The sequence below is a fragment of the Martes martes genome (genome assembly GCF_963455335.1).
Source record: "Martes martes genome assembly, chromosome: 6".
NCBI classification, from domain to species: domain Eukaryota; kingdom Metazoa; phylum Chordata; class Mammalia; order Carnivora; family Mustelidae; genus Martes; species Martes martes.
In genome coordinates, this window is record NC_137893.1 from 22,793,382 (window position 1) to 22,807,263 (window position 13,882).

Consider the following 13,882-nt stretch of genomic DNA (forward strand, 5'->3'; position numbering starts at 1 on the left):
AGGTGCCATTTGCAGCACTTCCCTGCTCCCTAGCTGGGGCAGGCAAGAGCAAGCAGTGGCAGCATCTCCCACTCCTCAGCCAAAGCTGGTGAGCACAGGTGGTTGTAACACGCCTGTACTCACTGGTTGGGGCTGGCAACTGTGAGGAGTCCCAGTGTTTTCCTGCTCCCCGCCTAAAGCCAGAATATGCACATGGACAAGACATTTCTTCCTCCTGTTGCATTCCCAAAGCCCCCGGGCACGTGCAATCAAGACATCTTCCTGCTGCCTTTCTGAAGCTGGAGAGTGTGCCCTGACCCCTACATTCTCCAGCTGCCTAGTTTAATGCCAGTGGATATATGAAATCCACACAGGGAATGTTCCTTGACTGCCTGCCGCTGGTGGCCAAGGGGGCTGACATTCCTGAGCTCCAAGGGAATGTCACAGTCAGAAAGACAGTATGTGACAGGCCACCACTCCTGGGCACTGCAGATGGCAGACTGAAGTGCAACCCTGTCTTGTTGTGAAAAAAGCCTATTTACTTATGCTGCAGCTTTGGCCCAAGGAGCAGGTTTCAGGTTTTCCCTACATCTAGAGGCTACAGAGATGCTCCCAGGGAGCATAAGCAGGAAGACACCATCCTTGTGCACTTTCTGTGCTTCAATATGGCTCAAAAGTCCTCCCAGAAAGAGCTTATATATTCATGTAGAGTCCCATGTTTTGTAGACCAGCAGGGATTATGACTGTGGCTGCACTAGACTATATTTGCATGTATTTTTTAGAGATTTTATTTATTTATTTGGGAGAGAGAGAGAGAGAGGATATGAGTGGTGTGAGGGGGGAAGAGCAGAGGGAGAGGGAAAAGCAGACTCCTCACCGAACAGGGTGGCCAACATGGGGCTCGATCACAACCTGAGCCCAAGGCAGATGCTTGACCTATTGAGCCACCCAGGGCCCCAACATATTTGCATATTTTAAAAGCTGCTGCCTGTAGGTTTAGCTTCAGATTAGCCTGAAACTTGGTGCTAAATGAAATTTCTCCCCTTGGAACACTGACAGGCCTTGGTGCATCCTCAATGACAAGGACATATCAATAATAAATCAGGCTGATTAGACAATCACAAAGTTTTAAGAAACAACCAAAAGCTAGGGCAAGGTTGAACGAGAAGTTTCATCAACTACGCAAGGGCACTCTAAGACTGAAAGACTCGGAAAAAGACCATAACGCTATGGAGATAAGTGACCTACCTGATAAAGAATTCAGGGTAAATGCCATAAAGATGCTTACCAAACTTGGGAGAGGAACAAATTAACACAGTAAGGATTCAACAATGAGATAGAAAATATAATAAAGTACCAAACACAAGTCCACATAGCTGAAGAATGTAATAACGGAACTGAAAAATACACTAGAGGTGTTAAACATCAGACTGGATGTAGCAGATGAATGAGTCAGCAAGCTAGAATGCAAAACAATGGAATTTACCCAGACAGTGCCATGAAGGGAAAAAGGAATTTTAAAAAATGAAGATACCTTAAGGGACCTATGAGACAATATCAAGCACAATAACATTTGCATTATAGGGGTCCCAGAAAGAGAAAAGAAAGAGAAATAGGCAGAAAACTTATTTGAAGAAATAATGACTGAAAACTTCCTTAACCTAGGGGAGGAAACAGATATCTAGGTCCAGGAGGCCCAGAGAGTTCCAAATAAGATGAACTCAAAGAGATCCACGCCAAGACACATTATAATTAAAGTGTCAAAAGTTAAAGAGAGAATCTTAAAAGTAGCAAGAGAAAAACCAATTGTTATATACAAGAGAAACACCATAATCAGCAGATTTCTCAGCAGAAACTTTGCAGGCCAGAAGAGAGTGACATGATATATTCAAAGTACTGAAAGGAGAAAACCTCCAACCAAGAACACTCTACCTGAAGGTTATCATTCAGAACTGAAGAAGAGAGAGAGTTTTCCAGACAAAAGCTTAAAGAGTTCATTGCTTCTAAACTGGCCTTATAAGAAATGTTAAAGAGGGGCGCCTGGGTGGCTCAGTGGGTTAAGCCTCTGCCTTTGGCTCAGGTCATGATCCCAGGGTCCTGGGATCGAGCCCCACATCGGGCTCTCTGCTCAGCAGGAAGCCTGCTTCTCTCTCTCCTGCTCGCCCTGCTTGTGTTCCTTCTCTCTCTGTCTCTCTCTCTGTCAAATAAATAAATAAATAAAAATCTTAAAAAAAAAAATGAGGGGGGTATGGTAGTTCAAATGTAGGGTTTGGAAAGTGCTATCAACCTAAAAGAGACAGTTATATACATAGGATGATATATGTGAACTTACAGTAACTACATAGCAAAAATTTGTATTAAATATATAAAAGAAAATGAGAAAAGAATCTAAACATAACACTAAAGAAAGTCACCAAACCAGAGGGGAAGAAAGAAAGAGAAGAAGGAAGGAATAGAAAGGAACTATAAAAATAGTCACTAAACAAGTAACAAATGGTGATAAGTACTTACCTATCAATAATTAAAATAAATGCAAATAGACTAAGTGTTCTAAAAAAATATCACAGAGTAGCTGAATGGATAGAAAAGCAAGGCACATTTATATACTGCTTTTCAGAGACTCATTTCATAAGTAAGGACACACACCAAATGAAAGTGAAGGGATGGAAAAAAGATATTCCTTGTAAATGAAAATGAAAAGAAAGCTGGTATAGCTATGCTCATATTAACAAAACAGACTTTAAAACAAAGACTATAATAAAAGACAAAGAGGAGCACTACATAATGATAAATCAACCTCAAGAAGATAATACTTTTATAAATATATATGCACCCAATGTAGGAGGACCAAAGAATATAAAACAAATATTAAGAGACCTAAAGGGAGAAATTGACAGCAATACAATAATAGTAGGATACTTTGACATCCCATTCGTATCAATTAATAGATCATCCAGATGGAAAAAATCAGTAAGGAAACATTGGCTTTAAATGACACAAACAGGGGCTCCTGGGTGGCTCAGTCGTTAAGCATCTGCCTCAAGTCATGGTTCCAGGTCATGGTCCCAGGGTTCTGAGATAGAACCCCATGTCAGGCTCCCTGCTCAGTGGGAAGCCTGCTTCTCCCTCTCTTATTTCCCTTGCTTGTGTTCCCTCTCTCGCTGTCTCTCTGTCAAATAAATAAATAAATAATCTTTTTAAAAAATGACACAACTCAAGTTAGTAAAAGGAAAGAAATAATAAAGATCAGAGCAGAAATAAATGCAATAGAGACTAAAAAGATAGTTTAAAAAAATCAATGAAGTGCTGGTTCTTTGAAAAGATAAACAAAACTGACAAACATATGGCTAGGCTCAACCAAGAAAAAAAGAGAGGGCTAAAAGGAATAAAATCAGAAATGAAAGAACTTATAACTGATACCACAGAAGTATAGAAGAGACAATTATTAACAATTACATACAAATAAAATGGACAACCTAGAATAAATAGATAAATGCCTAGGAACTTACAAATCTTCAAAGACTGAATCATTAAAAAAAATCTTAATAGACCAATTACTAGTAGGGAGATTGAATTATTAATCAAAGACCTCCCAACAAACAAAAATCCAAGACCAGACAGCTTCACTGATGAATTCTACCAAACATTCAAAGAAGCTTTAACATCTATCCTTCTCAAACTCTTCCAAAAAATTAGAGGAGGGAATGTTTCCAGACACATTTTATGAAGCCAGCATTACCCAGATATCAAAAACAGATAAGGACAACACAAAAAAGAAAATTACAGACCAATATCCCCAATTAACACAGATACAAAAATCTTTAGCAAAATATTAACAAACAAAATTGAGCAATATAGTAAAAGGATCATATGCCATTGACCAAGTGGGATTTATTTCAGGAATGCAAGGATGGTTCAACATTCACAAACCAATCAACATGACATACCAGATTAATAAAATGAAAGATAAAAAATCATGATCATCTCAATAGATGCAGAAAAAATATTTGAAAAAATTCAACATCCATTTATGATAAAAATTCTCAGCAAAATAGGTAGAGTGGAAATGTATCTCAACACAACAAAGCCATATGTGACAAACTCACAGCTAATATATTCAGCGGTGAGAAGCTTAAAGTTTTTCCCCTAATATTGGGAACAAGACGAGGATGTTCACCCTCCTCATTTTTATTCAACATAGTATTGAAAAACCTAGCCAGAGTAATTAGGCAAGAAAAAGAAGTAAAAAGCATATGAAATGGAAAAGAAGAAGTAAAATTGTCGCTATTTGCCGATCACATGATATTATATATAGAAAACTCTAGAGATTCCACAAAAAAACTATTGGAACTAACAAATGAATTCAGCAAAGTTGCAGGATACAAAATTAATATACAAAATCTGTTGTGTTTCTATACATTAATAACAAGCTATAAAAATGAGAAATGGAGAACACAATTCCATTGATAATCATATAAAAAGAATACTGAGCAGTAAACTTAAACAAGGAAGTGAAAGACCTGTACACTGAAAACTATAACTTGTCAATTGAAGAAGACACTAATAAATGGAAAGATATTCCATGCTCATGGAATTAGAAGAATTAAAATTAATATTAAAATATTCATACTACGCAAAGCAATCTACAGATTCACGCAGTCTTTATCAAAATTCTAACGGCATTTCTCACAGAACTAGAATAAATAATTCTAAAATATATTATATGGAACCACAAAAGACTCCCAAATGACTAAAACAATCTTGAGAAAGAAAAACGAATCTAGTGGTACCGTGCTCCCTGATTTCAAACTATACTACAAAGCTATAATGATCAAAAAACATGGTACTGGCATATAAATATATAGATCGGTGGAACAGAATAGAGAGCCCAGAAATAAATTCATGCATATATGATCAATTAATTTATGACATGGTAGGTAAGAATATAGAATGACGAAAGGACCATCTCTTCAATAACTGGTACTGGAAAAATGGGACAGCCACATGCAAAAATTAAAACAGACCACTGTCTTACACCACATACAAAAATAAACACAAAATGGATGAAAGACTTGAATGAGAGGCCTGAAACTTAAAACTCCTAGAAGAAAACATAGGCAGTAAGATCTCTGACATTGGTCTTAGTGATATTTTTTTGGATCTGTCTCCAAAGTCAAGGAAAACAAAAGCAAAAGTAAACAAGTGGGACCACATCAAACTAAAAAGCTACTGCACAGTGAAGGGAACCATCAACACAATAAAAAAGTCATCTACTGATGGAAGAAGATATTTGCAAATCATATCCCTAATAGGGGTTAAAATCCAGAATACATAAAGAACTCATACAAGTCAATAACAAAAAAAACAGAAAATTTAAAACTGGTCAGAGGATCTGAATAGACATTTTCCAAAAACAAACAAACAAACCCATACAGATGCTCAATAAGTATATAAAGAATGCTTAACATTACTAATCGCCAGAGGGCTGTAAATCAAAACCAGAATGAGATATCACTGTACACCTGTCAGACTAACTATCACTAAATAAATAAATAAATAAATAACAAGCTTTGGCAAGGATATGGTAAAAAGAGAACTGTTGTGCACAGTTGGTGGAAATGTAACTAGTGCACCACTATGAAAAACAGTATGGAGTTTCCTCTTAAAAACAGAACTACCGTATGATCCAGTAATTCCACTATTGGGTATCTACAAAGAAAATGAAAGTATGAATTTGAAAAGATATATGAATGTTATGTTCATTGAAGCATTATTTGCAATAGCCGAGATATTGGAAACAACCTAAGAGTTCATTGGTGGATCACCAGATAAAGAGGCGATTACACACACACAGGAATACTACTTAGCCATAAAAAAGAATGAAAACCTGCCATTTGTGACAATATGGATGGATCTAGAGGGTATTAAGCTAAGTGAAATAAGTCAGTCAGACACAAGTACTGCATGCTTTCACTTTTATGTGGATTCTAAAAAACAAAACAAAATTAAAGCAAGACATAGATACAGAGAACAGACTGGTGGTTGCCAGAGGAGAGGAGGTTTGGGGGACAAATGAGTAAAGGGAATCAAGTAGTACAAACTTCCAATTATAAAATAAAAAACTCATGTGGATATAATGTACAGTTTGGGGAATACAGTCAATAATACTGTATTAACTTTGTATAGTAATGGATGGTAACTAGGCTTACTATGATTTTCATTTTGCAATGCATACAAACATAGAATCACTATGTTTTATACCTAAAACTAGTATTATATGTCAATCATACCTCAATTTAAAAAGGCATTATAAATTTAAAAAATATACCAAAACTCCAACTTGCCTCTGAGGAACCCAGGGCTCCTGGGACCACTGCTTTAAGGGCCTATCACTTTTGTTTTGGAGTTTAAGAGCCTGAAGTCTAAGAGATCATGGCCAGGAAACCCAGAGTCCTTTCTCACGGGCAGTATAAATTCCGGTGCTTCCTAGTGTCTATGAATATTTAAAAACAAATCATGAAATAAAACTAATTAAAATAAATAATTACTTTAAAGCAAACTTACCTTGTTAATATATTCATATTAAGAGAAGTTTTCTCTTCCTAAGTGTTTTAGAGGATGGAAGAAGAGACAGGAGACAGGATACAGCATGAAGGTGGGGGAGAGTGGGGATGTCAGGGAATGATGGCAATCCGTCAAAAACAGGACCAAATAATGGTAACTAGAGGGCCCAAAGGGCCTAGCATGCTTCTTGATCTTGGTAGTACTTGGTGCCAAAGCCTGATTTACAAATGCTCCCTCTGGATGAAACATCTAATTCTGTGTGGAATTTAGATAGCCCATCCCAACACACTTCCTTTTCCACTAATTTGCCTGAAGTAGACTTAGCTAGTAGGACACAAGGAAGATCTATTAGAAGGCTCTGGAAAGGATTTTCTTCCTTGGTAAAAAGATAAAGCCCCTTAAGGAGAAAGTTTTTTGTTCTTGTTTTCATCTTACAAGGATGAAAGAGACATTTTCCTGACATACCCAAGATGGCAGAGCTGGGGCCTACATCAACCTGAGTGGCTGTACCAACCCGAACCGCCTCCTCCTAGACTTGTTTTGAAAGAGTAGTACCTTTTCTGATTTAAGTCATGGCTAGTAGGACAACCTGTTTCTTATAGCAAGTTCACCCTCATTGGCATAGAGGGGCATCAGCTAAAAGGTAAAAAATCTGAAGAAGCTTCTGAAAGAGTGGTGTGGAAGTTGAAACCTGAAGGATAAATAGGATTTAATCAGATGATGAAGTAGAGAGGGAGGAGGAAAAGGAAGGAAGTTTTCCACCAGAGGGACTGGCTTGCACAAAGTTACTGAGGAGAGACAGCATGGTGCATTTGATAAAATGAAAGAAGTCGAGGGTGGAGATACCAGGAGGAGATAGGTGGTGAAGGTCTGGTTGTGGCATTTAGAGTCTATTTTTGGGGCCTTTGGAAATCATTAAAGGGTTATAAGAGGGAAGTGACAGAATCAGTTTTGCATTTAAAAATATTACCCTGGTGAATGTACCAGAAGGAGGCAAGGGTGAACATAGGGAGTCCAACTGGAGGTTATGCTCATAGTCTAACATTAGGAGACAATGCTGACCGGGGGTTGGTGATGGAAGATGGGGAGCAGTAGACAAACTTGAGAGATAGTAAAGTAATAGGATAGTAAAACTTAGCATTTGATTGTGGGGTATGGAAGAGAGAAATCAAAGATGGGTGTCCAGATTTTTTGGCTTGGGCCACTGGGCAGGGAGTGGTCCACTGACAGAGAATATGGAAAGAAGGGTGAGTTTTGGGCTGTGAAATAAGCTCAGTTTGGGACACACGGACTCTGGGGTGGAACAAGGAAGTTGAATGCATGAATCTGACAGGATTGAAATTGGGACACGACACGTAGATGGTCATTGCATGAGTCACCACGTGTACAGTCATCAAAGTTACGAAAGCAGATGAGTTTGTCTAGGGCGAGGCTGAGAAGTGGAACAACACAGTGGGCAAGAGCAGAGGCGAGCTCCAGCGCCAGACTGTTCAGTTGGAATCTGGGTTTCTCTCTTCACGAGATATGTGACTTTGGGCACATCACTTAACCTTTCCGAGCTTCAGTATTATCTGTAAAAGGTGAATACTGCGAGTACCCCCTTCATGGAATTGTTGTGAAGATGAAAGAAACTAGTAATTACTAAAGCACTCTGAAAAGATCTCAGTCATACCCACTAGCAGTAGTAAGAGTGTTCAGGGGACACTTATGGACCAGACACCGTGCCTAGGGCCCATAAAGTCTTCTAGCTTATTTTAAAATCAGGAGATAAGGGATATTGAGGCTTAATAAAATGTTTTAATGTAGGATATCATTTTTTTATATTAATACGGTTGTAAACTATCACTTTTAATGTTTGTTTTTTTTTTTTTTTATGGAGGAAGGAGCCAACAAAGACTGAAGTGGCTAATGGCATGGAAGTCAAAATGCAGACCCGTGGGAGGGTAGCAGTGGGACAGAACCCAAAAATAATACTATGGGGGATTGGGAGAAGAAGAAGGGAGGCAGGAGGCAGAGGAGAGTCTGTGGGGAAGTCTGAGAAGGCCTGGCTACAATGCCAGAGGAAAACTAGGTGGGAGCCCTGCTTTGGAAGCCAGGGGCAGGGAGGCCGCAAGAAGGACACACTGTGTCAAATGCTGACAAGGGGTTCAGGTTGGAAGGGGACTGTAAAGTATCCAGGGGATTTAGTGACAAGGATCGTGGTGCTCTTGGTAAGAGCGGTCTCAGTGGTGACGAATTGTAGTTTCTGAGGACCGGATTGAAGGTAAGGAATTGGACTGGGCTGCTGCAGACCTCTCTCGGAATGTTTGGCTCAGAAGAGGGGGCTCTTCAGATGGGGGCACCAGCTAGCTTACTCTGTGTCCCTACAAGTCTCTGGTTCCCAGATACGGGCAGAATTGTTTCCAGTTATGATAAGGTGGGCTAGAGGTTCTTGACACCTTAGAGCTTCAGAGGGACAAGTCCAGAGGAGCGAGTGCTTGCCTAGGAGTCCACAGGCTAGCTGAGTGATGAAGACGAGAGCCCAGGCTGGAGAGGTTCACCCAGGGCCTCTGTCATACCCCTCCAGTCCTTTCGACTCCAGTTCTACATGTGTCTTCCAACTCTAAAAGTGTGTGACTCCTAAGGAAATCCATCCAGTTGGATTACTTGTTCCGTTTGGTTTCAGTGGATCTCCCACAACTTTTGTTCTATTTTTAAAATGAAAAGAAATGATACACCATAGTTTAGAGACAACCCATAATGTTGCTGCCCCCATGCAACATTAGCTCAGTCCTGGGGCCTATTGGGAGACGCCGTTGGACAGCGTCAGTGGCTCTCTGACTCCAGAGAGGAAGGTCCTTTAGTACAATACAGCCCTGGCCAATTACGTAGACTGTTTACCAAGAGTATCTGACTGTGTTTGTCCAGTGTGGCTTGCTGTGTGGAGGGGTCCTCCATGGTCATATGATGGCTGCTCAGAAGTACATCTTCCAAAAGCAGCCGCATGCCCACCAGCTCTCCATGGGCTACCCTGAGGTCACGCTCACTCAGCCCACAGAGGCACAGCTAGAAACAAAAAAGAACAAAACAAGACACCCATGTTAAAGATTTCTATGTATCTCTTATACATGGTTTTGGGGAGAAAACTAGAAATAATTACGGTTATAAGCCCTGCCCTCTTGACTATTAGAAAATCCATAAAAATTAGAGTAACATTTCTAACTCAAAGTTCTCCTTGAATATATGACACTTTCAGCTTTGAGGGAAGTCCAAGTTTCCCAGCACTTTACTGTGGTATCTATACATGGTGAATGAATAGTATGATACTCATTTTCCTTTAAAAGTACAGATATAAACACATGTATGCATAAGAAAAATACCGGAAAAAAATAAACCAATATGTGAACTGTGATTATTTCCTAGTGGGGGACTATAATTGATTTTCTTAACCATTCTTACTACTTTACTTTAAAAAATCCAAACAGTTTTAATTTTGAGCATAAACAAAAGCAAACAGTATAGTTCCCATCTCCCAGCCCCCAAAACCATCAGCCTATGGCCAGGCCTGCCCCTACCTCCATCACTACCCACTTCCATATTACTTTGAAGCAAATTTATGATTGATTTTCACTTTTTTCTTAGTACTTTTCTATATTTTCTATTTTTAAAAAATGAGAACATAATGATATTTGCTTAGGTAAGCAGAGGGGAAACACATAATTGAAAGAAATTCTCCTATGGATCCTGCTTAAAGAATTCTCTGCCTACCACTGTTTATAGGCAGGCCAGGGTCCTGGTCACATAACCTTGAACTTCCAGCCTGGGTGTTTCTCTAAGAGGCCTGGAGAGTGATTGGAGATGGACGGTCACTCTCCCTGATCCTTACTGGCCATGAGAACTACAGCTGAGTCTACAACTGAGGCCCATACCACCAAGAACACGATTCTCTTCTGTCATAAGAAAACATGACTCACCTTGTAGCACTGGGTTTATAGCTTCATAATCAAACACCCCTGCTTATCTCATAAATTATTCACCACCGACCTGTGGACCCAAGGACGCCTGCTTTGCAGTCTGCATTCAGTTCTTTCTGTGACAAGTGAGGAGACCTATCCTACCTGCATATTATATTCTAGGGTATCTGGTCTGCTACTCATAACTGGAAATAGTCCTCCATCTTCCAGAAATGATCTCCAAGGGAATAGCATGGATGCCTAAAAGAACCAATAAGAAACATGATAATGGTGTACGTGTCCATAAATAATAAACATCTTATATGAGCAGGATTTCTGTGTCTGTACTCCAAAATACTGTGGGATGATTTATTTACTATGTAGAAATAGTTCTTGATAGAAGGTCCCTGATAATGTAGAGAAGAGAATAATCATCTTTTTTTTTTCCCTCCAGAATCTGGCTAAACATAGAAGGGTTCTTTATTTTTTTTTTAAGATTTTATTTATTTAATTGACAGAGAGAGAGATCACAAGTAGGCAGAGAGGCTGGCAGAGAGAGAGGGGAGGAAGCAGGCTCCCTGCCGAGCAGAGAGCCCGATGCGGGGCTCGATCCCAGGACCCTGAGATCATGACCTGAGCCGAAGGCAGAGACTTTCACCCACTGAGCCACCCAGGCACCCCTAAACATAGAAGGGTTCTTAAGACTTCAGTATAACTAGTTAGCACCAGTGTTTGGAGTTTCCAGAATACTATAAAAACAATGGGACATATTTATAATCAACAAACTTAAACTTAAATGTTCTCAGTATTAAGAACTTTAAAATGTTTTCCTTCCTCATCACTGTGTTCCACTTCTAGGTAACAACTCAAAGCCAACATCACAACATTAACATGTGGACCTCTGTCTTCTCCATGTCACTGTCCAACAGCCAAGACGTCCTCTACTACTTGTGGCAGCACATGCAGCCCTGGATGTAGTGGGCCTGTCCATCTGACCCCATTCTATACTTGCACACTTGGTAGTGGCTTCAGACAATTCCTAGAGTTAGACTTGACTCAGGTAGCAGGAAGCCAGGACACTCGCATCTACCTAATCTCAGCCAACATCCAAAGGGAATAGGAACAGGCCCAGGGGTCATGGTTACTCCTGTCTTCTGGGACTAAATGAGGGTCAAGCCTTGGGCCAAGAATAATTCTTGTTGCTAGGGAAGATAAAATTGTGGGACTTACACGGGGTTGATGTTGGCATTACTTGGCTTAGCTTTGCAACATACAAACATGAAGTTGGAGCTTTTGGAGTCAGAAGACCTGGGTTTGTGAGGTGATTTTAAATAGATGTCCAAAACTTCTTTGATATTCTTCCCCACGAAGAGGTAGAGTTTAAGTCTTCTTCCCTTGAGTGTAGGCTAAAATTAGTAACTCACTTCTAGTGAATGAAATATGGCAAAAAAGATGGGATGTCCTTTCTAAAATGAGGTAATAAAAAGACCATGACTTCCACCTTGGGGTCTGTCTCTTGCTCTCTCTTGAATTGTTTGGTCTGGAGGAATCCATCTGTCATGTTGTGAGGAAGCCCTGTGGACAAGCCCACATGAATGAGCTTGCAAGTGGATCTTCTGATGCCTACCAGCAGCCCTGTGAGTGGGCTTGGAAGCAGATTCTCCTCCAGTAGACCCCTGAGATGACGACAGCCTGGGCCAATACCTTGATTGCTGACTGGTGAGAGATCCACATGACTAGCCAGAGCTACACAATAAACTGTCACCAGATTCCTGAGCCTCAGAAACTACATGAGATGATGAACATTTATTGTTTTAGTCTGCTAAATCTGGGGGGAGGTTTGTTACTCTGTCATAAATAACCAATACAATTTGTGACCTCGGGTTGCCACAACTCCCCAGCGGTCTGATCTCTGGTCCGCCAGAATCTTAACCTTTTAGTTGCAGAAAGAGAGTAATATTGTTGGTGCCTAAATAATGGTTGCTAGGATTACATTTGATAACACCTGTTGTAACCAGGGCTGTTCAAACCTCAGCTGCTGACCTAATTTATGTATTGTGACTGCTGTCATCCTTATTTATTAAATCAAAAAGATCAACTGTTGGTTTTGCTACCCGCTGTGAACAGAGAAGCTATTGGCCCAATTCACCTGATGAGCAGTTTGGGGGCAAACACTCTGACTGGGAATAACAGTGGGCCCAGGGTTGCTCTCCCATGTCAATAAAGGGGAGCCAAGCAAGGATAAAGAGTCCCAGAGAAGGGCGAGCCCCTGCAAAATTTAAACCAAATGGAAACACAGTGCCCAAATCCCCAATGTATAACACACCATTTATAGGTATAAAAGTACCTCTCAACATACCTGGAGGCTCCGTGGATTCAGTGGCTGCGGCAGGCTGAGCTGTGAAGCAAAAATGCTCTTCACGAGAGAGCTGCTCAGCGGGGGCAATCCGTGGTACATGCCGTCTGTGACAGACTGGTAGGCAGGAGTGTTTCCCGCCGCCAAGAATGTTCTTCTACCCAAACATGGAGGGAATCTCATTAAAAGCCATTATTTAAGCTTCTCAAACTCAAAACTTTCTTCAAAGTTACTGCAGCAGGATAATACTTTGAGATATACACAGGTTTCTTCCTCAACGACCTCCTCCCTCACCCTTCTTTCATTACACGTTGCCCTTCACTCACAATTCATAGCCCTCAATGGAAAGGTAGACACACTCTAGACTAACGTTATCCAGTAGAACTTCAAGCAATGTGGAAATGTTCTAAGTTTGACTGCCCAGTATGGTAACCACTAGCTATGTGGGGCTGTTGCGCAATCGAAATGTGGCTACTGGGACTGAGGAATTGAATTTTAAATTTTTCATCATCTAAGTCAATATTAATTTAAACTTTTCAATTAAGTAGCCACATGTGACTACTGTTGCAGACAGGTCAGCTGTAGCTCTAGAACAAAGATATGGATTGCTGAATTGACTGTTTTAAGACCAATAGCAGAGATGATTCTTGCTATGTAAAACCAAATTTTAAATTAAATAATAAAATCTTGAGGTTTGAGAGAGGAAGCTTTTTGTTTTGTTTTGAACAGAACTGGGCTTTGCATATCAAGAACCAAAAAACCTGAAGGCTGGCGTATGAAATTTATACCATAAGTTGTAGAGAAGGAAGTATGTGTGAAAAATTACAATGATTTTATTTATTTATTTATTTTTTTGGCCAAAAGGAAATAAGAGTTTTATAAGCAAGGAAAGACTGTTTCTAGAACTTACATCTAGTGGATACCTTAAAAAATATGCTGACACCGGATGTACCAAGGAGATGGTATCCCAAAACAGAGGGGACCTTTTGCCTGGATCTTCCATGGGCTTGGCCCAAGTCTTGCATAAAGCAGACATCGGAAAGAAGGTGAT

At 40.1% G+C, this 13,882-nt stretch overlaps 1 protein-coding gene across 1 annotated transcript in view; it reads right to left on the minus strand.

Moving 5' to 3' along the window:
* Positions 1-13,882, minus strand: part of LOC308344290 (uncharacterized protein) — a gene marked incomplete at its 5' end in the record, with an annotated part of 154,792 nt that overhangs the window by 38,662 nt on the left and 102,248 nt on the right. The window contains 3 exons of the mRNA XM_080805881.1: positions 9,433-9,588; positions 10,641-10,736; positions 12,835-12,985. Of these exons, the coding sequence (XP_080662007.1) occupies positions 9,433-9,588; positions 10,641-10,736; positions 12,835-12,985 (403 nt within the window). The remainder of the gene's footprint in view (positions 1-9,432; positions 9,589-10,640; positions 10,737-12,834; positions 12,986-13,882) is intronic.